At 39.8% G+C, this 22,175-nt stretch overlaps 1 protein-coding gene across 4 annotated transcripts in view; it reads right to left on the bottom strand.

The window, feature by feature from the left end:
* LOC130924010 (LIM and calponin homology domains-containing protein 1-like) overlaps window positions 1–22,175 on the bottom strand; it is a 127,131-nt gene that overhangs the window by 70,038 nt on the left and 34,918 nt on the right. For all 4 annotated transcript variants that reach the window (XM_057850285.1, XM_057850287.1, XM_057850286.1 and 1 more), the window contains exons 2-4: window positions 12,942–13,012; window positions 9,146–9,215; window positions 3,801–3,907 (exon numbers count right to left, since the gene is read on the bottom strand). In XM_057850285.1, the coding sequence (XP_057706268.1) occupies window positions 3,801–3,907; window positions 9,146–9,215; window positions 12,942–13,012 (248 nt within the window). The remainder of the gene's footprint in view (window positions 1–3,800; window positions 3,908–9,145; window positions 9,216–12,941; window positions 13,013–22,175) is intronic.

The raw sequence follows: 22,175 nt of genomic DNA, 5'->3' as shown, positions 1-22,175 counted from the left end.
ACCATGTAAGTCGAGTTCGTCATAACCCAGAGACTACCTGCACATGCAAATGTTGCTCGGAGATATTTTAATGTTTAGCCAACCTGGCTAGGAGGTTTCATGTTCTAGTGCCAGCCCTGATTCACAGAGATGCCTTCTATAATTCTAAAAATTTGAAAACAGGTGCAAGGGGGAAAAAATAGTTCCAAAACTGAATATACCATCAGTGTTTCTTTTGTCAACACAACAGCACACTTGTTAACTTGATCAGAAACTAAACGGCTGACAAGTTGACCAAAGAATTTCTCGTCTTGACAGAACAAGTCAGGCAGCTCCTATAGGGAACCCTCAACATTACGCCGATGTGTCAGGATGTCTTTGTGGAATGACACCTTGTTAGCGAGTGATGACAACAGACACATACGGCACATTTATAACAACAAACACAGAACACATACTTTTGTTACCAGGCAACGTGGAAGGACGCATGGCTAAGCGAGCAGCGCGTGTCGACCGAAATGGGTTGTGACAGATGTAGTCATTGTTCCGCGCAATCTTCCATTGATTCGCATTGGCTTGAGTAGGCAGCCAACAATGCATGACAGACAGATGATGAAATCATTGATAATTGAAAAAAAAAAAAAAAATCAAGCTATTTTTATTCATTGTATTTGCTTGACCCGGTGTTCTACGCGGCCAGACGTCCTACACAATGCCCAGTGCGCTTGCGAAGATCGATTAACAGCGGCGAGTACTTACTATTTGTGTTTTGTCTTGCGGTGGCTTAAGCAGAGTGCTGATCGGTTGACCACATTAGTCACGGAGCGTATTTAAATTACTATTATTTGATGTTACAGTGATCCCTTGTTTTTCGTGGTTAGGGACCTGAACCCTCCTCAATAAGTGAAACATCGCGAAGTAGCGCCCCCCATTAAAAAAAAAAAGTGTTTGTGCAATGTATTTATTCAGATTTAGCATTGGAAAGAGATACATATAAGCAGGGGTGCACATAATTTTTTTGCCCAGGTTCTCAGAGGAGGACCTGGAGATGTGACTTGGTCCTCATTGAGCTTGAGAGCCGACCCGCCTAATGCGATAAATTTATGACAAGCTTTACTTAGAGCCAATTAACTTTAATTAATTATATTAACAATTAATGCTTGATTAACATCAACTGGCACAACAAAATTGCCATTACTTTGAAGCGAAATGTAAAGAAATAAACATAAAAGCACAAATTCAAAATAAAGGGCATTATGTGGCTCCCACATTAACTCCAAGCCTTTTTAAAAGTGGGATGTCCTCCTAATAAGACCTCATTGAACGTGCATGTTTAGCTTTGTAAAATGCAAGCAAAAACACGTTTGTCAGTGCATGTCGCTGTTCATTACCTTTATTCCGCCCTATTCCGCCACATGTCCATAGGGCGAGTGGGGTCCTGTTTGACATCGATAGTTTGCTTAATTGTCACATGCTGTTGTTTTCGTGCTTTTCAAAGCTTGGATGGCTGAAATTCTTTGACCCTACATAAAATGCGCTGCTCTTATCGGCGACATTGGGATTCTCACGGCACATTTTGTACCGCATTTCCGTGCGAGCATCATTTGCTTCTAGCCATGGTAGCTCCTGTAGCCACTTTTTAGCAAAAGGCCTTTTTTTCGGTAGCTCCGGTGACGTCTCTGTCGTCTGTCTGTCTTTTGACGGGGGTGGGGGAACACGGAAGTAATTACTCAGTGTGGCCTGCCTCTTCGACATTTTGAGAAGTTATTTTCTCATGTCCGCCGCAAATACAGTGGTCAGCCATCGGTACGCAAAAGCGTATGGAAGCCGTTGAGGGCCAGCGTGTTTGTCTACGTCCAGTACGCATGCGCGCATGCGGACCACTTATGTGCACCCCTGCATATAAGACATGTTTTTTCACATTTTCACAAAGTACAATTAAAAAAACAACAACATATGTATACAGTGGGGCAAATAAGTATTTCGTCAACAACTAATTGTGCAAGTTCTCCCACTTTAAAATATCAGAGAGGCCTGTAATTTTCAACATAGGTAAACCTCAACCATGAGAGCCAGAATATGGGAAAAAAAACAGAAAATCACATTGTTTGATTTTTAAAGAATTGATTTGCAAATCATAGTGGAAAATAAGTATTTGGTCAATACCAAAAGTTCATCTCAATACTTTGTTATGCACCCTTTGTTGGCAATAACTGAGGCCAAACGTTTTCTGTAATTCTTCACAAGCTTTTCACACACTGTTGCTGGTATTTTGGCCCATTCCTCCATGTAGATCTCCAATAGAGCAGTGATGTTTTGGGGCTGTCGTCGGGCAACACGGACTTTCATCTCCTTCCACAGATTTTCTATGGGATTGAGATCTGGAGACTGGCTAGGCCACTCCAGGACCTTGAAATGCTTCTTACGAAGCCACTCCTTTGTTGCCCTGGCTGTGTGTTTGGGATCATTGTCATGCTGAAAGACCCAGCCACGTCTCATCTTCAACGCCCTTGCTGATGAAAGGAGATTTTCACTCAAAATCTCTCGATACATGGCGCCATTCATTCTTTCCTTGACACTGATCAGTCGTCCTGGTCCCTTTGCAGAAAAACAGCCCCAAAGCATGATGTGTCAACCCCCATGCTTCACAGTGGGTATGGTGTTCTTCGGATGCAATTCAGTATTCTTTCTCCTCCTAACACGAGAACCTGTGTTTCGACCAAAAAGTTCTATTTTGGTTTCATCTCACCATAACACATTCTCTATGTCCTCTGCTGGATCATCCAAATGCTCTCTAGCCTCTCTAATCTTTTCAAGTAGGAGAACTTGCACAATTGGTGGTTGACTAAATACTTACTTGCCCCACATTTTTTTTAAATAAATGTTTTTAAGCACTTCAAATGTAATAATTATTAAGTGTTAAACATCTCCCACCAAATTATTTTCAAACAAGAATAAAGTAGAAAAATGATTGTCTTCATTAAATGCTTTAATGAGAGTCCCTCAAGCTGCTCACTTACACACAATGAGTTGCCACAGCAACTGTTTAACAAGTTAAACGATGATTGACGCACCAGGCGCTTTGAAGTTTTGGCTTCCAAGCATCTCTGGCAAGATCAAATCTTAACATCTGTCAATTATCGTTAACTTTAATAAGCAACTCTAGTGCACTGACCAAGAAATGCAGCAGGAGGGAAAGTGAGACTACATGATCGGGATAGCTCATCTGTATTTTTTTAATATGAAAAAAAAAATCTGCGATGGCCTGAGGGCGCGAAGTTGGAAGTACGACGTAGCGAGGGATCACTGTACTACATTTAAGTATTTTCTTAAGGCATTTTTAGTACGTTCTTCCTGTATGCATCTAAACAAAAGCTGAAAGCGCACGGTAGTACTTTGGGTGTCAAATTCACCTTGGTAAGACGTATTGCCGGTGTAGCACATTTTTGCAGAACACTGGTAGTTTTTTACCATCTAAGTTTTTTACCAAATATATGCATTTACAGAAGGGTGATGATCACAGATGCTCGGTATACGCGCTGCAGTAATATTAACTGTGTTAAGCAGCGAATGAAGAAAATACTTGTGTTTGTATTATAATACAAATATATGTCTGTAAAGATTTGTCACATAGAGGATTATAACAATGCTAGACTTGTTTGCCTGTCAGTCTGTTTCATGTTTAGTTTTTCTGTTAGGACTCCTTTATTACCTCAAAAAGTGAAAAATGCCACCTTTGCACATTCTTTGTCGGTACTGTTTATGCAGAAAGGCACCAATGCAACAAAAAAAAACAAAAAAAAGACAACAGTCAGACTTACTTGGTAGCAGGGCGTGTCGACGTGTCCTGAAGGTCTCCGGGGTCAAACAGTTGGGAGCCCTTCAGTCCTAGTTCCTCACATCCACGCAGAAACACACTCAGGTTGTCCTGCATGCGAACAACACTTGTTACTAAAGAATTAGCCGTTCAAAACAGCAACAACTAAAAAGTAGTAGGACTAATAAGGTAGATGGATTGACAGGCGGTCCAAAAGGGTTTTGTATTGGATCCCAATGCAGTATTAAAAATGATCGATCCGTATTTGCCAAGAAAGTCTCATCTTTGGCACACTAAATCATGAAGCTTGGACGAATGTGACTGCGACAGGTTTTCCTTTCGGACGACTTTTATTTCAAATTCTAATTTAATCATTGTTAAAGGAAAGTATCCGTTTCCAATTGCCAGCTTTCTAGTTCTAGCAATGCCTCCTTTCTACCAATCAAGCACTCAAATATTTCCACCACTGACATTTTTATTGCAACAAAATCTGTATTGGATGTAACCTGAGCCGAGATTTCCCTTTTTTCCCAAGGTTTTCCCTCACTTTGTTTTCCTGCTTTCTGTCATTCTAAAGGCAGCAGGCAAAGCAATTTCTCTCTCGCCATCTCAGGGTGTCACCATTTCCTCTCCACCCTGATTTCCCTCAGACCGAAACACAAATACAATGGCCTTAACATTCATGGGTTCAGAGTCAATTTTGGTATGAAAACTTTATCGAAATGTACATTGAAAAAGGTTTGTAAGCTATAATGCCTGGAGACGAACACATTTGTACACACACTGGAAAATATTCTCACGGCACTTCAAAACGGGGCAAAGAAAAAAGCTGACACATGGCTTCCTCTGTTTTGGGGACAGTGGTGTCTTTGGGCGGGTAGGCGACACTACCCACCAACACATTCAGGAATCTTTTGCAAACTCTCCTGTAGCTTACTTGAATTTGAATACCGGTACATTATTCTGGGATTTTTTTTTCCCTGAGAACAAAAACTGATTTTTCAAGAATATATTGTACTTTGAACCTAATGTTGTACATAATAAGAGAGCATTTCGATAACCTATTGGGATACAAAGTAGCACGATATAGCACCGTATCGATATATTGTCATTAGGGGTGGGAACCTCTGGGTACCTCATGATACGATACGATTTGCGATACAAGGCTCACAATAACGATGATCCCACGATGTGAGTGCAGGTGACTCACTAGCCTTGCCACTCCATTTGAACTAGAACTCTTATCCGTCCCACTTCAAATGGATAGGACGTCTATGGCCGTCAGTGGCAGCCAATGCCAAGTAATGAGCTAATTTTGAGGCATTACTCGTCATTTCCTGTTCATTTACGGGTCACTTCTTGTTGATTCTGGGTTACTGAACAAGAGGTGAGTCTAGAATGTCCCCAAATGAATAGGAAGGGAATCAAAATCAACAGGAAGTAACCCGTAAATGCCCTAAAATGAACAGGAAGTGACCCGTAAATTCCCCCAATTGTAAGTATCATTTAGTGAAAGCACAACAAAAATAATATTCTTATTTAAAAAAAATAAATAAATAAAAATAAATAAATAATAATGTTCATTCCCAATCAAAATAGCTATGCAAAATACACATAAAACTTACTCAGACTTTGGTCAAATTCTGTTCAAACATTTAGTTTAGCTCAACAAATACGATGGATGGCAATATTTAGTCAAAATATATAAACTATCAGAGGTCTCGTACGTTGTGAAGCCAGCACTCAAATGAGCGTGAAGTAAAATGGAAACAGGGAACTATGGCGTCCGTCCAGGGACAAAACACACTCAATGGCTTGATTGCTAAGTAATTTAAAACACTCCATTTACACCTTGTGGTGTAATTCAATCACTACCCTACGTAGTTAAAGACACTGTGGAAGAACGGCAGGGATTTTTTGATTGAAAATTTTACAAATTTTATTAAAACAAAAACATTAAGAGGGGTTTTAATATAAAATTACTATAACTTGTACTAACATTTATCTTTTAAGAACTACAAGTCTTTCTATCTGTGGATCCCTTTAAAAGAAAGAATGTTAATGCCATCTTGTGGATTTATTGTTATAATAAACAAATACAGTACTTATGTACAGTATGTTGAATATATATATCCGTTTTGTGTCTTTCCATTCCAACAATAATTTACAGAAAATGATGGCATATTTTACAGATGGTTTGAATTGCAATTAATTATGATTAATTCATTTTTAAGCTGTGATTAACTTGATGAAAAATTTTAATCGTTTGACAGCCCTAAAAATAACCAATAAAAGCATGAAATATCCCCGACTAAAAAAATTGCACTTTGTGAAGATTTCTTTTGTTTGCCCAGCAGAAAAAATGTGAGTCTGAAGGGGTTAAGCAATACTAGAAAGACTTTGGTGGATGTCCACACTAGATACAGTATATACATATCCCTTCTTTCATCCATTAGTTTTATTGCTTTTCTTTACATAATTGGTAATAATTAGTATGTTTTCCCAAAGCAGGGAAAACAACACTACGGAATGAGTAGAGAGCGAAACTGATATTTGGTTGGTATGTTTATGAAACTGAGGCAGGCAACAAGCGACCTGTTGATGGAGGCCAAGCTGCCAGAGCGCTGAGGTAGCTGCTCTAATTACAAAAACTCCTCAGAGGCTCGTTTTCCCATTAGTTCTAAACAGGAAGAGGAATGGGGGGAGTTGCCTCTGTTTTATTGTAAAGGGGCCTGATAACAGCAGACCTCTTGTTTGTTTGTCTCTCACCTACCTAATTGCAGCCCCCGTGAGCGAAAAAACATGCAAAGCTGCGGGAAGTTAGGGATTATGATGCCATTAAAGAGTTAGATTCTCATTTGAAGGTAAACATGTTGTATTCATTAATCATTATCGCAATTGACTCAAGACCTGGAGACGTGATGAAATGTAAAAGAATGAAATATACTAACTCCACCTCATCTATTCAATTTCTAAACCACTTATCCTCACTAGGATCACAAGGTTGTAGAAGCATATCCCAGCAAACTTTGACCGAGAGTTATAGTACACAGTGAATTAGTTGTCAGCCAAATGCAGTGAACTCTACTCTTGTTTGAAAAAGTTTGGGGTAACGGATATGTTGCTGAAGTTGTGTGTAATTACTTGTTATTGTTGTAGTGCAGAAAACGCCTGAGGAAAATGAGGCTGGGGTGTTTACCAGACACTTGTTAAAAAAACACACACACAAAAAAAGGGGGGGTGAGTGGCAGGCCTCATTGGCAGCTATTAGTGACGCCACCAGATAAGACACTTCAGCCCAACCCAGACTTGTTTATCCATTCCATTTTGTACCCAGTTCCAGAGAAATGCTGTCCCTTGGCACTTTTTATAACAACAATAGTCCATTTTTGCCAATTAATCCCATCGAGTAGACTTGCCTTACTTTATCCATACGCCTGTTTCTCCAGAAATGTTGCACTGAAATATTCTCATAGTCTTCGGGAAAGACAGTTTTTGTTGGATTGTCACGCACAAGTGTGTTTTTCCATTAGAAATACCTTGTTTTTCTGTTAATTAGCTGTATCGTAGATTGACTTCTCAACCGGTGTATCGATAGTTGCTGTATCACCTTATTGTGAGATGATCATTATCGCAAAACTTGTATTGAAAATCATATCGTAAGGCACCCAGAGGTTCCCACTCTAGAAAACGTATTGTCTGCTGGAAATCCATACCTGCTGTATATGTACAGTGATATGAAAAAGTTTCTGATCCTTCTGGAATTTCTCACATTTCTGCTAAAAGTCACCATCAAATGTGATCTGATCTTGGTTGAAATCACACAGATGAAAAAACTGCCTGCTTTAACTAAAACCACCCAAACATTTATAAGTTTTCATATTTTAATGAGGATAGTATGCAAACAATGACAGAAGGGGGAAAAATAAGTAAATGAACCCTCTGCCTAAGGAGACTTAAATAGCAACTTAAACCAATTTTTAATTTGATGCAGGTGTGTGCCTAATCACTGATGAGTGGTTTAAAGCTGCCCTGGCCACTATAAAATACACACCTTGTAAGAACTGTCTTGATGAGAAGCATTGCCTGATGTGCATCATGGCTCGGTCAAAAGAGCTGTCTGAAGACCTGCGATCAAGGATTGTTGATTTGTATAAATGTGGGAAAGGAAACAAAATCATCTCTAAAAGTCTGGATTTTCATCAATCTACAGTCAGAGAAGTTGTCGACAAATGGAGAAAATTTAGCACCATTGCTTCTCTCACATGGAGTGGCCGTCCACCAAAGATCACGCCAGGAGTTCAGCGCAGAATACTCAGAGAGGTAAAAAAGAACCCTAGAGTGTCTCCTGAAGACTTACAGAAATCCCTGGCACAATCCAATATCTCTGTGCACACATCAACTATATGTAAAACTATGGCCAAGAATGTTGTTCATGGGAGGACTCCACAGAAGAAGCCACTGCTGTCTAAAAAAACAAACAAAAGGCCCTTGGACACTCCATAGAACTTTTGGCAAAATATTTTGTGGACTCGTGAAACCACAGTTGAATTGTTTGGGAGTAACACCCAAGGTCACGTTTGGAGGAAAAATGGAACAGCTCACCAACATCAAAACCTCATTCCCACCATGAAGTATGGTGGAGGTAGCATCATGATTTGGAGCTGTTTTGCTGCCTCAGGGCCTGGACAACTTGCAATCATTAATGGAAGAATGAATTCAAAGGTTTATCAGTATGTTTTGCAGGAAAACCTGAGGCCGTCTGTTGACGCTTAAAAGAGGATGGATGCTGCAACAAGACGATGATCCATAACACAGACTTAAATCAACTTCAGAATGGTTTCAGAAGAACAAAATACACGTCCTGGAGTGGCCAAGTCAAAGTCCAAACTTGAACCCCATTGAGATGCTGTAGCATGACCTAAAGACAGCGATTAATGGCAGACATCCCAAGAATCTGACTGAAATACAGCAGTTTTGTAGAGAAGAATTGGCCAAGATTAGTCCTGATCGATGTGCCAGACTGATCTGCAGCTAGAGGAAGCGTCTGGTTGAAGTTATTGCTGCCAAAGTGGAGGGAAGGCACAAAATATTAAATGTGATGGTTCACTTACTTATCTTTTACCCCCTTCTGTCATTGTTTTCATACTATCCTAATTAAAATATGAAAACCTATAAATGTTTGGGTGGTTTTAGTTAAAGCAGACAGTTTTTTCATCTGTGTGATTTTGACAAAGATCAGCTCACCTTTGATTGTGATTTTATGCAGAAATGTGATAATGTTCCAAAATGTTCACATACTTTTCATACCACTGTAGGAGCAACAAAGGGTAAAGGTCATTGACTTACCAGGCCAGCAATGGGAGTCGGAAGTCTGTTGATTTTCTTAACCAAGCCGGGTTTAATCGCGCTCAGTAACCTGATGGACAAAAGCTAAATTAATAAATGAATAAAATTTAGGAACTGTGCAAAATCTTTAGTATTTAACCGTTTTTTAATGAATTCTGACAAGTGAAGACGCAGTTTTCATATGACGGTGGTCCAAATAAAACCAAATAAATGCACAAACAATGCCAGTTTGAGAACCACTGCTCTCTGGACTTCCTTTTTCATCAGGAGAAAGCACTGGAATTAATTGTGTCATACGAAGAAAGCAACCACCCCCAGATACCCTTGTGCCATTTGATATCTCAGGCATTCCGGCAGTTATTTAGTGATGAAAAGATGTAATTTTCCCATTAGGAAACGCCTCTTTCCCACCGCATAAGTCATACAACTTCAATCACAGAAAAGCCCTGCTCAGTTTCGCTCCCCTTGAACAGCTTTCAACGGGCCCAACAGAGGACTGTTGTCCGTTGCAAAAATGTAGGTATGCCGATTTTCAGACAATTGCACGAGCCACTATGATCAGAGTCACAAGTAAGTCCCGAGTCTTACCTGTTGTAGGCGAGTCGAGTCGAGTCACGAGGTTATGTCGAGACAAGTCGACTCGATTCATCACGTTATGTTGAGTCATGAGGTCATGCGAGTCGATTCACAAGGTTGTAAAGACGAGTCGTGTCAAGTCAAAAGGTTTTCGAGTCAAGTCAAATCGAGTCACAGGTTGTTCCGTGAGTGCGTGGCGGGAGCGGTCAATGCAACCAAGCGGATAACAGGCAGGTGGGAACTAGGGGTGTGACAAAATATCGAAATGGTGATATATCGTAGTACTTAGTATCCCAAAAGGTTATCGATATGCTCCTGCCAAGAATCGAGATATTGTTTTAAAAAGGTTTCACTGTCTAAAAATAAATAAATAAAAAGGAACCAACAAGTTGCTACCAAAATCTTCCACCATAATAGTGTCTGTTAACTCTGAGGCTGCATTGACGGTGCACAATGCCCAATCCATTCAGACTGGCACGTTTGTTCATTTGAAACCAGAGCATTAACAGTCATTCTGTCCGATTTTCAGGGCATTTACAGGTCATTTCCTCTTGAGTTTGAGTCACTGCCTATTCATTTGGTTCATTCCTAGGTCACTTCCTGTTCTGTAACTCAAAATAAACCCATAAAATACCCAGAAATCAACAGGAAGTAACTGAAAACCAACAGGTAAATGACCTTAAATAGCCCAAAACTACCTCATTGCCTGTCATTGGCTGCCACTGACAGCCATAGATGTTCAATCCGTTTGAAGTGGGAGGGATGGAAGCGAATTAACGAATGTTCATTCGCTGCCACCCTCCCACTTCAAACGGATTGGACGTCTACTAGTGATAAATGCATTCCACTTCACAGCAGACGCTTGTTTATGTTTATTAGTTGTTTGTAGAATATCCTAGAATGATTTCCTCACCGATATATCAATAATCGTTGTATCACCATATCGTCAGATCATCGTTATTGTAAGCTTTGTATCGCAAATCGTATCGTATCTAGTGGGAACCCATTTACGATCCAGTTTTTCGAGTCAGCTTGTCGAGTCTCGAGTCATTAGCCCGTTTCAGACTAGTATCGCGATAAATTCCCGTGTAAAGTGACGCGGGATTTAACTATGTCTTTGCTTTCAGACATGGGGAGATGTCCCAGGAATTACCCAGGTTGGACACTTTCAGACTTGTCCCTCGTTGGCGACTCAATGCTCTCTGGGCGGGGAGGTTAGGGTTAGGATTTTATAACCCGGGCATTACATCATTTTTCAATGGCATTGCAACAAAATATACACATTCACAAAGATGGATTCTTTCCTCAGCTCTAAGATCCAGTAGCAATATACCGTATTGGCCCGAAGATAAGACTGTTTTTTTGGCATTGAAATAAGACTGAAAAAGAGGGGGTCGTTTTATATTCGCGGTCTAGACATTGTACCTATTCACGACGCTAGATGGCACCAGATATCATTGAAGCGATGTTCTGTCATGACAGATCTCAGCTACTCTCAAGTTTAACCAGTTTGCTTTAATTTTATTGCAATGTTTTCCCTTACTCAGATTTGTTTCAAAACTACATTTACAGTTAGACTTCACTTTGATGGTTAATGCAGTTATTGCAATTTTGTTGTTTTATCACAATAGATCGGGTAATTTACATTTCAAAAACCAGAAGCCATTCATTTACGAATGTGATTGCACTTTAGTTTACATATTTAAATATTCAGATATTAAGATTTGAATGAGGCAAAATAACATGCTTTTTCTCTCAAATATATTGTTATAATCATTTGTTTCAGATGTACTATAATTATTTTCTGTATAAAAATTAATTTGGTGTTCAAAAAGTCTTTTTTTCAAACTTGAGTCTTGACAAAGCGGGGGTCGTCTTATAATCAGGGCCGTCTTATATTCGGGCCAATACGGTACTAGTAATTTTGTTATGTTTCCAGTTTAATTTTGCTATCTTTCTAGTTTGCCTTGTCGATACTGCGATGTTTGTTCACCGATTTTTGTCTGCTGCGAAGAAAGAGGAAATGACGATCGGCCCACGTGGGATTTACGTCATCAGCCTTCAAGCTGTGACGCGGGAATTAAACGGCTGCTTTCACACATGCTATATTCCGGGTAAGTCCTGGACGATAAAACGTAACTAGGTTTAACCCGTTTAAATTTAACCGGAGTTCAGCGTATGTCTGAAAGGGGCTATTGTCTCACGAGTTGAGTCTCGAGTTATTGCCTCACAAGTTGAGCCGAGTCTCGGACCCTCCCAGCTCAAGCGAGTCAAGTCCGAGTCTGCTTATTTTTTCTTCAAGTCCAAGCCGAGCCATCAAACTCACGACTCGAGTCAACTCAAATCCGAGCGCATGTGACTCGAGTTCACTTGTCTGCTGATTTCCTTTGATTTCGTACTATAGTCCCACAATTATAGTAATTAAAAAAACATTCATTATTATTTCAAACACAGGTTTCTTCCAGTACTTATTAGACTAAATTTATGACCTTGTTTACTTACTTCTTATGTGTTAATTTACAACGGCAATAAAAAATGTTGGGTAATTGAGTCAGTGCATCACAGCCAGTAAGATAAAACCAGGGATTCTGGATGACATATTTTTGCATGTGAATCAGAGTCACTGGATTTTGAGGATCTGCTGGTCCCGAGAAACGATTAGATACCTCGGAAATGTATCAAGGGAGAAAGAAAACAACAACAAAAAACAATATAGCCATGAAAAAAGGCTTTTTTGCTGCCGCTGGATATTTTCTCTTTTTTTATAAAGTTTGTACCAGAAATGTAAATGTACAGTTAATATGATATTTCATAGTTTTTGCCAAATCCTTATACCTATGCATTATTTTTTTATAGTAGCACTTAACACATTCACTGCCATTGAAGGCTATAAACATCAAATCCATTTCAACTGGTAAGGCTGGCAGTGAGTGATCATGGTTCACTGCCATTAACGACAATAATCAATTGGATTGGACGTCTATGGCCATCAACGGCACCCGATGAGTTAATACTTAAAAATAAATCAATACATTTTAAAACCCCAATTCCAATCCCCGGAAAATGACTTGATCGAGCCCGATTTCTGCTAACATGATCTGATCGGGGGGCATCCCAAACACAAATAAAGCCAAAGCAAACTAACACATCCAGAGGAAACCATCAATTAAACCATTTCATTACTTAAGTCTGACAAAAATCAAAATAAATCACCACTTACTCGCATAGTAGTATTCCATTTTCCAGTCCTCCTCTAAAATTCCTGTCACCGAAGGATCTTCCTGTCACCGCCTATGAAGAAAAACATCCGTGATCTAACTAAGCAATTAGGCTATAAATCAAAGAGATGAACATACAAAAATATTTTCATGTTTAATTTCCTGTCTTTTGAAGTTCTAAATTCCGGAATGGCGCTGTACAAAAGGCGCAGGCCATACGTCAAGCCCATCGCTGGTTAATGGTGCTAAACGCTAACGAGCTTGGCGTAAGCTGCAATCATCCTGACCGAATAGCCAAGGCAAGCTAATGTGTTGTGACAGGGGATTTATTACAGGAGGAGCTCTGCATGTTGGCATGCATTTGTACTGCATTCTCAAAACGTGCAGATACAGTGGGGCAAATAAGTATTTAGTCAACCACCAATTGTGCAAGTTCTCCTACTTGAAAAGATTAGAGAGGCCTGTAATTTTCAACATGGGTAAACCTCAACCATGAGAGACAGAATGTAGAAAAAAGAAAAACAGAAAATCACATTGTTTGATTTTTAAAGAATTTATTTCCAAATTAGAGTGGAAAATAAGTATTTGGTCACCTACAAACAAGCAAGATTTCTGGCTGTCAAAGAGACTTCTTCTAACGAGGTCTAACGAGGCTCCACTCGTTACCTGTATTAATGGCACCTGTTTTAAGTCATTATCGGTATAAAAAACACCTGTCCACAACTTCAGTCAGTCACACTCCAAACTCCACTATGGCCAAGACCAAAGAGCTGTCGAAGGACACCAGAGACAAAATTGTAGACCTGCACCAGGCTGGGAAGACTGAATCTGCAATAGGTAAAACGCTTGGTGTAAAGAAATCAAGTGTGGGAGCAATTATTAGAAAATGGAAGACGTACAAGACCACTGATAATCTCCCTCGATCTGGGGCTCCATGCAAGATCTCACCCCGTGGCTTCAAAATGATAACAAGAACGGTGAGCAAAAATCCCAGAACCTCACGGAGGGACCTAGTGAATGACCTATAGAGAGCTGGGACCACAGTAACAAAGGCTACTATCAGTAACAAAATGCGGCGCCAGGGACTCAAATACTGCAATGCCAGACATGTCCCCCTGCTGAAGAAAGTACATGTCCAGGCCCGTCTGCGGTTCACTAGAGAGCATTTGGATGATCCAGAAGAGGACTGGGAGAATGTGTTATGGTCAGATGAACCAAAAGAGAACTTTTTGGTAGAAACACAGGTTCTCGTATTTGGAGGCAAAAGAATACTGAACTGCATCCGAAGAACACCATACCCACTGTGAAGCATGGGGGTGGAAACATCATGCTTTGGGGCTGTTTTTCTGCAAAGGGACCAAGACGACTGATCTGTGTAAAGCAGGGGTGTCCAAACTTTTAGCAAAGGGGGCCAGATTTGGTGTGGTAAAAATTTGGGGGGCCGAACTTGGCTGACGTCCTTTACGTAGAACGATATATTTAAGCAAATTTTAGCGAGCCATTCTGTGTGTCACATTTGCTTTAGTATTATTTTTAATTAATAATTTCAACAATCTCGCAACTAGCCTTTGTGGCGTTCTCCTTCGACTCTCGGGCTCTTGCGAAATACTGCTGCTGTAAAATTAAACTAGCTTCAAGTTGCTTCAATTTCCCGCTACGCATCTTCCCTGTAATCTTGTTGTACATGTCAGCGTGTCTTGTTTGGTACTATTGCCTCACGTTGAACTCTTTAAAAACAGCGACTGTCTCTTTGCAAATGAGGCAGACACAGTTGTTGCGTATTTTATAATAGTCCAATTTTCACCTATCCTTGAAGGGTCAGCCGTCGCAGTCAACTTTCTTTTTTTTGTTGATTGTCACCATTTTATAAAATTGGGAGTAAAGGGTCACACGGGGTAATGTTGCTTAGAGATAGTGGGTAAATGAGGAACAGCATTTAGTGTGTAAGCTACTTCATATGCTGTTAGCAGTACTGCTGACCAATTTATTAAGTTTGTGTGCGGGCCAGACGTTACTGATTTTATGACAGAGGCTGGGGGCCGGATGAAATTTGACCAAGGGCCGGATTTGGCCCCCGGGCCGGACTTTGGACATGTCTGGTGTAAAGGAAAGAATGAATGGGGCCATGTATCGAGAGATTTTGAGTGAAAATCTCCTTCCATCAGCAAGGGCGTTGAAGAGGAGACGCGGCTGGGTCTTTCAACATGGCAATGATCCCAAACACCCAGCCAGGGCAACAAAGGAGTGGCTTCGTCGGAAGCATTTCAAGATCCTGGAGAGGCCTAGCCAGTCTCCAGATCTCAACCCCATAGAAAATCTGTGGAGGGAGTTGAAAGTCCGTGTTGCCCAACGACAGCCGCAAAACATCACTGCTTTAGAGGAGCTCTGCATGGAGGAATGGACCAAAATACCTGCAACAGTGTGTGAAAAGCTTGTGAAGAGTTACAGAAAATGTTTTGCCTCAGTTATTGCCAACACAGTGTACAGAACAAAGTATTGAGATGAACTTTTGATATTGACCAAATACTTATTTTCCACCATGATTTGCAAATCAATTCTTTAAAAATCAAACCATGTGATTGTCTGTTTTTTTCCCACATTCTGTCTCTCATGGTTGAGGTTTACCCATGTTGACAATTAGAGGCCTGTGTAATATTTTCAAGTGGGAGAACTTGCACAATTAGTGGTTGACTAAATACTCATTTGCCCCACTGTAAATACCTGTATCATTTTTGGATTATTTAGCCGTCTTTAATTTAAAACTCTTTTTTGTGGTTGTTGTCAGGTGCACCACAAAGGCCTCAGTGAGGAATGTGCATGACTTGCTTGTTTTCACTGGAATGTCACTTGCATTGTTTCACAAACAAACAGTTCTGGTACATTCCCTGCCTGTTATATCCTTTAATTTTCATTAAAAAGAATGCAAACATGGTGAATCAAAATACAAAGCTGTCAAAACGCAATTAAAGCTACCTGAAACAATCTCTCTACTGGCCTAAACACTATCAGAAGCAAATTTTCAAATTTGCCAGATTTCAAATAAGCCACAAAAGACTTGCTAACTGGCCTGTAATCGTGTCATCATTTTAACATGATTTGATTAGTAAAAGCCTAATTTATATATCCAATTCTGCAGTAAGTAGCAAAACACATCTGCTGCATGTGACACATAAAAATGCATTAAGCATCTTTGGTGATTATATCTCATATTTAAATTGCTTGTTTTTGTCATGTTATTGCATTAACATTGACGGTGAACAACTTCAGATATTGTGGAGATCATGCTGTTAGCCTGTTACGTAGCATTTTTCTATCGTACTATAGTTGCAAAATGATAGTGATGTAATTGACTAAGTTGGGTAAATCCTACCACTGAGTGGACCCTCTCTACCCATAAAACATCATCATTTTGTTGATGTAGTTTAAAGTCATAATTACAGTCAGTAACTATTTGTATGAAAAACAACAATAGGGCTGACAATTTAAAGGGAACCTCGGACTTAAAGACTTGTAGGCTCTAATAAGCCACAATTGTTCTCTTTTACTAAAAACTTGTTATTAGAAGCACATAAAACATTGCCATTGATTTAAAAATTCTATAATATTAAGTACCTGTTTTGACCTATGGAGGGCGTCGTTTGTCACCGTCACTAGATGAACACTACCGGTGTTCTGCAATTCCCTCCTACGCGGCGAGACGTCCAACACATTCGCACATCGGTTCAAAACTGTGAGTACTCACTATTTGTGCTATCTTTTCATTGCCTCAAAATACTTTTTGCATGTGTTTCCCTCTGACAATTTTAAGTATCGTGTTTTCTTGTGGTAGCTTTAAAGCAGATTGTTGATTTGTTGACCACATTAGTCACGTAGCATATTTAAACCACTCTTATTTGATATTATTTTGTTTATTTTCTGTCTGTATGCATCTAAACAAAACAAGCTGAAAGCGCAAGGGAATACGTTGGGTGTCAAATTCGCCTCTTGTAAACGTTTCGCCGGTGTAGCACATTTTGGCAGAACATCAGTTTTGTCCTACTCTCGTCTCGTCTCATCCCGTCTTACCTCTTCATTTTGCTTTTGCTACCTATTTTGTGAAATATCGACAGTGCTTTCATGCTCATTAATGTTCATCTCGGTTTCAAATTGAAAGGGCTGAACAGATGACATGCTTATGTCGCTAGAGTTGTACTCTGGAACCCCGGCAGCGTAACCCAGTGATCTCGCCAACAACAATGGCGACCTGCTAGTTAAACAAATTTTACACATTGTATAAAAACGAAAACATCAAGAGGGGTTTAAGATCAAATTGTTTTAACTCCAAAGACTCCAACATCAGTTGACAAGACAACTCCCACAGATTTTGCCTTCCTGTAGGGGGCCGACCCATAGAGCGTTGAGGTGACTTTCACTATTCACTGTGATAACTCAAACACATGCTAGGTTCTAACACCGGATTTATTGGAAATGGGGCGAAGGTTTTACTGCATACAAGAAGGCAGGAGTGTCTTAAGATTGATTTGGTTGAGGACTCAAGGTAATTATATTTTTCGCACCATGCATGCAGTTTGAAACGTGAATACAATGAAATGAATGGAAAAAAATAGCTTGAAATATTTACGTAAAATAAATGATAACTGCCCGTTTTTTGTTTTTAACCAAGAATCTAGAATATTTTACATTCATATCTATAGAAATTCTGCAATTTAAGCATTTATTTGCAAGAATTTTCAACTTCAAAAGCTCTCTGCCTCGCCATGTTGGATAAAACAATATCGTAACTTGGGCTTGAAATATTTACGTAAAGTGGATAATAACTGCCCGTTTTTTGCTTTTATCCAAGAATCTGGACTGTTTTACGTTTATATCTATAGAAATTCCGCGATTTAAGCATTTATTTACAAGAACTTTCAACTGAAAGAACCTCTTTGTTATGCGACGGCAGCCATGTTGGATTAAACAATACCGTGACTTTGGCTTGAAATATTTATGTAAAATGAAAGATAACTGCCCATTTTTTGCTTTTAACCAAGAATCTAGACTGTTTTAAGTTCATATCTATAAAAAGTCCACGAGTCAAGCCTTTACAAGAATTTTTTACTTAAAAGCTCTTTGTTTTGTGACGGTCCCCATGTTGAATCCTGTATCTCTACACAATAGTGGAATTCAACCTAAATAAGTTGTGATTGTATATAGAAAAATACCAATTTTGCTTTTGTTGAATAAAATTAAGATGAGTCTGCATGCTATCCTCAAGTATTCAGTTTCTGATGTGAAAAGTGAGTGATTTATTAGCTGTTGAATTAAAAAAAAAAATAAAATAAAAAAGTTGCTATTTTGATCGAAAACATATATGATCTTAAATATTGCTATTGAGTCTGAAAATATAGGTGATGATCTCTGCATTTGGTGATTTTTGTACATCTAGCGTAAAATTTGAGAATTTTATAGCAATTTTAAGTTTTGTTATACTTGCATAAAAAAAACATAATTAAATGGGATTTTATTAGGGAACGACTTTGAAATTTTTTATGTCGCTGCTCATGGACACTCATATATGCCTAAGAGAGGTGTCTGTTTTGGTTATAAGTCGCTAGCGGCTTTGGTTTTGTCTTTCTAACCGTGGTTCCCCATAAACAAATATGAAAATTATTTTTGTAATTTTGCGTGCCATCTTAGGCCGTGTCAACATATTCTTACACCTATTTTCAGCTGGTTTATTGCATGTGATCTAGAGCAGGGCAGTAAACCGAAAATTTACCGTTAGCGAAATTCTTCACGATGACCGACGTAATTTTGACCATGTCCGTAAATTCAGTAATTTAAAAAAACAAGAAAATATAGTCTTTTCATCCCGCTTCTGTGTTGTTTGGCAATGTTCATTCCCCTTTAAGAAAGCAGTCAGTGTGCTTACGTATAGAGTCACATGGTTTTCAGGAAGCCAAACAAACAGAAGCCTGGTAGGCTAACGCTAGCGGCTAACGCTACAAGTAAACGTGATGGAGTCGGGCTTAAGGGAGCTTCGCCAAACTTTCACCCGACATTAAGTAAACTCTTGGCGGGTTCCAGACGGGCTTTCACCCACTGTCCTCCCTGGTTCTCACGATTTCAGAAGATGCTTTCAGTGCTTTTTTTTGGGAGCCAAGCCACAGCTAGCGGCTGACAAATGAATAACGGTACAAATGACCGCGATGGAGTCGGATAGCGACGCTAACCTTGTCGAAACGGCTGAAATTAATGAGTGGACTGGGCACGGACTTCATGCAGCAATCATTATGTCGCGCTATTTGGTATCTCTGTGTGATTTCTCTGAAAGATCAGAGCAATACAGCTTTCATCTGGTTGTGTCTGTGTGGGGGGTGTATGTATTAAAAATGTTTTGGAAAAAAAAAAAAAAAACCTCAAACCTTGTAGTAAACACTTGTGTTGAATAATTATGTCACAGCAGCCATTACCAATACCTTTTCTGAGGTGTACTGTTAAAGCTGCAAGTCATTTGTGTTACAATGACATGTTTGCACAGTTGTCATATTGATTTTTATAATGTTGTACATTTTTCAAGTCATACAAGCTGTTATAAATGTTCACATTAGAATTCTTATTGTTGTGGTACATCACGTGAGAGAAGAGATGGTCAGCCCCTTCCCTCGGGTGACGAGCCACTATAAGAGCTGTGAATTTTTCCCTCTTCGGTTAGAGTCTGCTAGTGGTTAGTATACGGACGCCTAGCTATTATTCCTCTGCAGCTCAACCGGGGTGTCGGCTCTCCGCCTGCTTGTCAACGGTAAGAGTTTTGATTGCTCGAAGGAATACCTTGTGTACTTTAACAGGTGCGGGGGGATTTTAGAAGTGACAATCTATATCTAGCGTTATTGTTGTTCTTGCTTTCTTCCTTGTTCTACATTAAACATTGTATATTTCACAAAAGTGTTTGTATCACTGACTCACTGCGAACACGGAAACGAAATTTCTTTCGCAAAAATGTTTAGACTGCATGTGCAATTGTTAAATTTAAAGCTGGTAAATAAATTTAACGAGAAACAGTTCATTTGTATTTCATGCATTGTTTCAAATTTTCAAATTATATAACAGTCCGCTTGGGCGAATTTATTGTCATTTATCGTTAACGAGGTTTATCGTGATACGTACTTAAGGCCATATCGCCCAGCCCTAATGTGATCTTCGGTATATTTTGTAAACAGAGGGCGCTAAACTTTGGAAAGCTGCGATACTAAATGCTTTACAAAAAAAAATGAAAACTTGACTGATTTGAAAAAGCATACCATGGGGGTCTAAAGAGATGAAACAGGATAAAAAGGATTCCTCTCGAGACAAATCATGCCTGGCAATGGATCACAAGTAACTTGCCAAAATAATCATCCGTTTTGGAAAAAGATCCTAATGAAAACAGGAGACTGTTTGAACTGCTGCTTCGCCCAGCATCCCACCCTGAAGGCCTAGCATCGGAAAATTCTACCTGTACAAAATGAACAAGCAATGAGTGGAGGTATGAAGGGAGACAAGCTTCCCGGTTAGGTAATGCTGTACTCGCTCAAGCCCAGAGGCGACAGACACATGATGGCTCGTTTAAGAGTTGATAGCTGGTTATTGAGAACAGAGTACACAAACAAAATAAAACAAAAAGTTCTGCCGAGCCACGTGGCTGGCTTTGTAGTTGGATGCATTCTTCTTACAGGATGTTGTCTCTAGAGGGTTATGTAATTATCAAGTTCAAAAACACATGTGAGTGCATCTTGCGGCTTCAGGGACCAATAATCTCATTAATACAACTTGGCAAGAGAGCTTAATCTGCAAATGCCTTCGGTTCCCGATTAGCAGAACGAAAACAACAATAGGCCACCTAGCCGTAGTAGCAAACATAAACATTGTGACATTGTGTATTGCACTTAATAGTGTGGTTCTTAGACTTAACGCGTTACTGATAGCTCCCTGGCTGGGGGTCTCATCACTAAGTTGAATCTGAGGTCAGCGGAGGTATCTGCTGACAATACATTGATGTGGATCTTTTCATTAGCCGTCACTGCAGGGATTCCCTATTGTGAATTTATGAATTGATTCTCCTGTGACTGTGCTGCCATGTGTGCTGTTTTGATGCAGTCATTTTGCTGGATTGCTTCTTAGATGCCAGACAAAAAAAACTCATGTGAAAATATAGGCACCAGATCAAGTGTTAGTCAACGTGTTTGTACCCAATAATACAATAAAACTGCTGTTCAAGAATAAAGCAAAACCAACCAGATCAGTTGAACAGAAAACCTTACACTATTATTTAGGGGTGTAACGCTACACAAAAATCTCGGTTCGGTACGTACCTAGGTTTTGAGGTCACGGTTCGGTTCATTTTCAGTACAGTAAGAAAAGAAAATGCAAAATATAAATGTGCTAGTTGTTTATTACACACCTTTGTGCTTTCAACAATAGGAACATTAGCCTATACAAAGCAAGAATTCTGCTCAAAAAGTAGCGGGTACATAAAGATAATCTAACAACAATTTGCCTTTCAGACCCCGTGTATTGGTCAGCTTTCTTTCTTTCTGAAAGAAAAAAAAGAAGTCCTATGCTAAAGAGAAAAGCGATCCCAATGACAAAGATTTTAACATGTATTTTACAAATGAAATGCCTCAACAGGGGTCGCGTTAACCGGATATTTTCCGTCGTTGACCGGTTTTTTAAAACGGTGACGGAAAAAACTGACGTCCGTCCGTCATTTTGACAGGTTGCAATTCACACCCCAGACCACAGGGTGGCGATATTAATTAGCTATTGTCTCTCTTAATGCATGACGTCGTTGGCTCTTCTGTCAGAATATTGCAATCTCCTCTCGAATATTGTAGCGTCACCGGGGTCTGGCGGCGGCACCGTGATTGACACATCAACGCGAGGTTCTTATTGGTGCACCCGGTGTGCCAGCGCGTCATCCAATTGATGGACAAGATTGCCGCCCAATCACATGACGCCACAACTCCGCCCCTCTGACTGGAGCCGCCATATTGTGTGTCAGCTGTTCATGTTTACCGCTACGTACATGCCTCCTATTACGGCCTGTTTTTCTGCTCGTTAATATTAATAATCAAAATGGTGAAGGCGTGTGTGGCGGTTGGTTGCTGTAACAGAAAAGATAGACGGAGAGACTTGAAGTTCTACCGTATTCTGAGAGACCCGGGAGGATGAGTGCAGATGGACTGCTGTAATTCCACAAGAAATCTGGGCACCAA

This window comes from Corythoichthys intestinalis, chromosome 11 (genome assembly GCF_030265065.1).
Source record: "Corythoichthys intestinalis isolate RoL2023-P3 chromosome 11, ASM3026506v1, whole genome shotgun sequence".
Taxonomy (NCBI): Eukaryota; Metazoa; Chordata; class Actinopteri; order Syngnathiformes; family Syngnathidae; genus Corythoichthys; species Corythoichthys intestinalis.
Note: the sequence above shows the minus strand (reverse complement) of the source record. Positions and strands in the feature narration are given on the sequence as shown.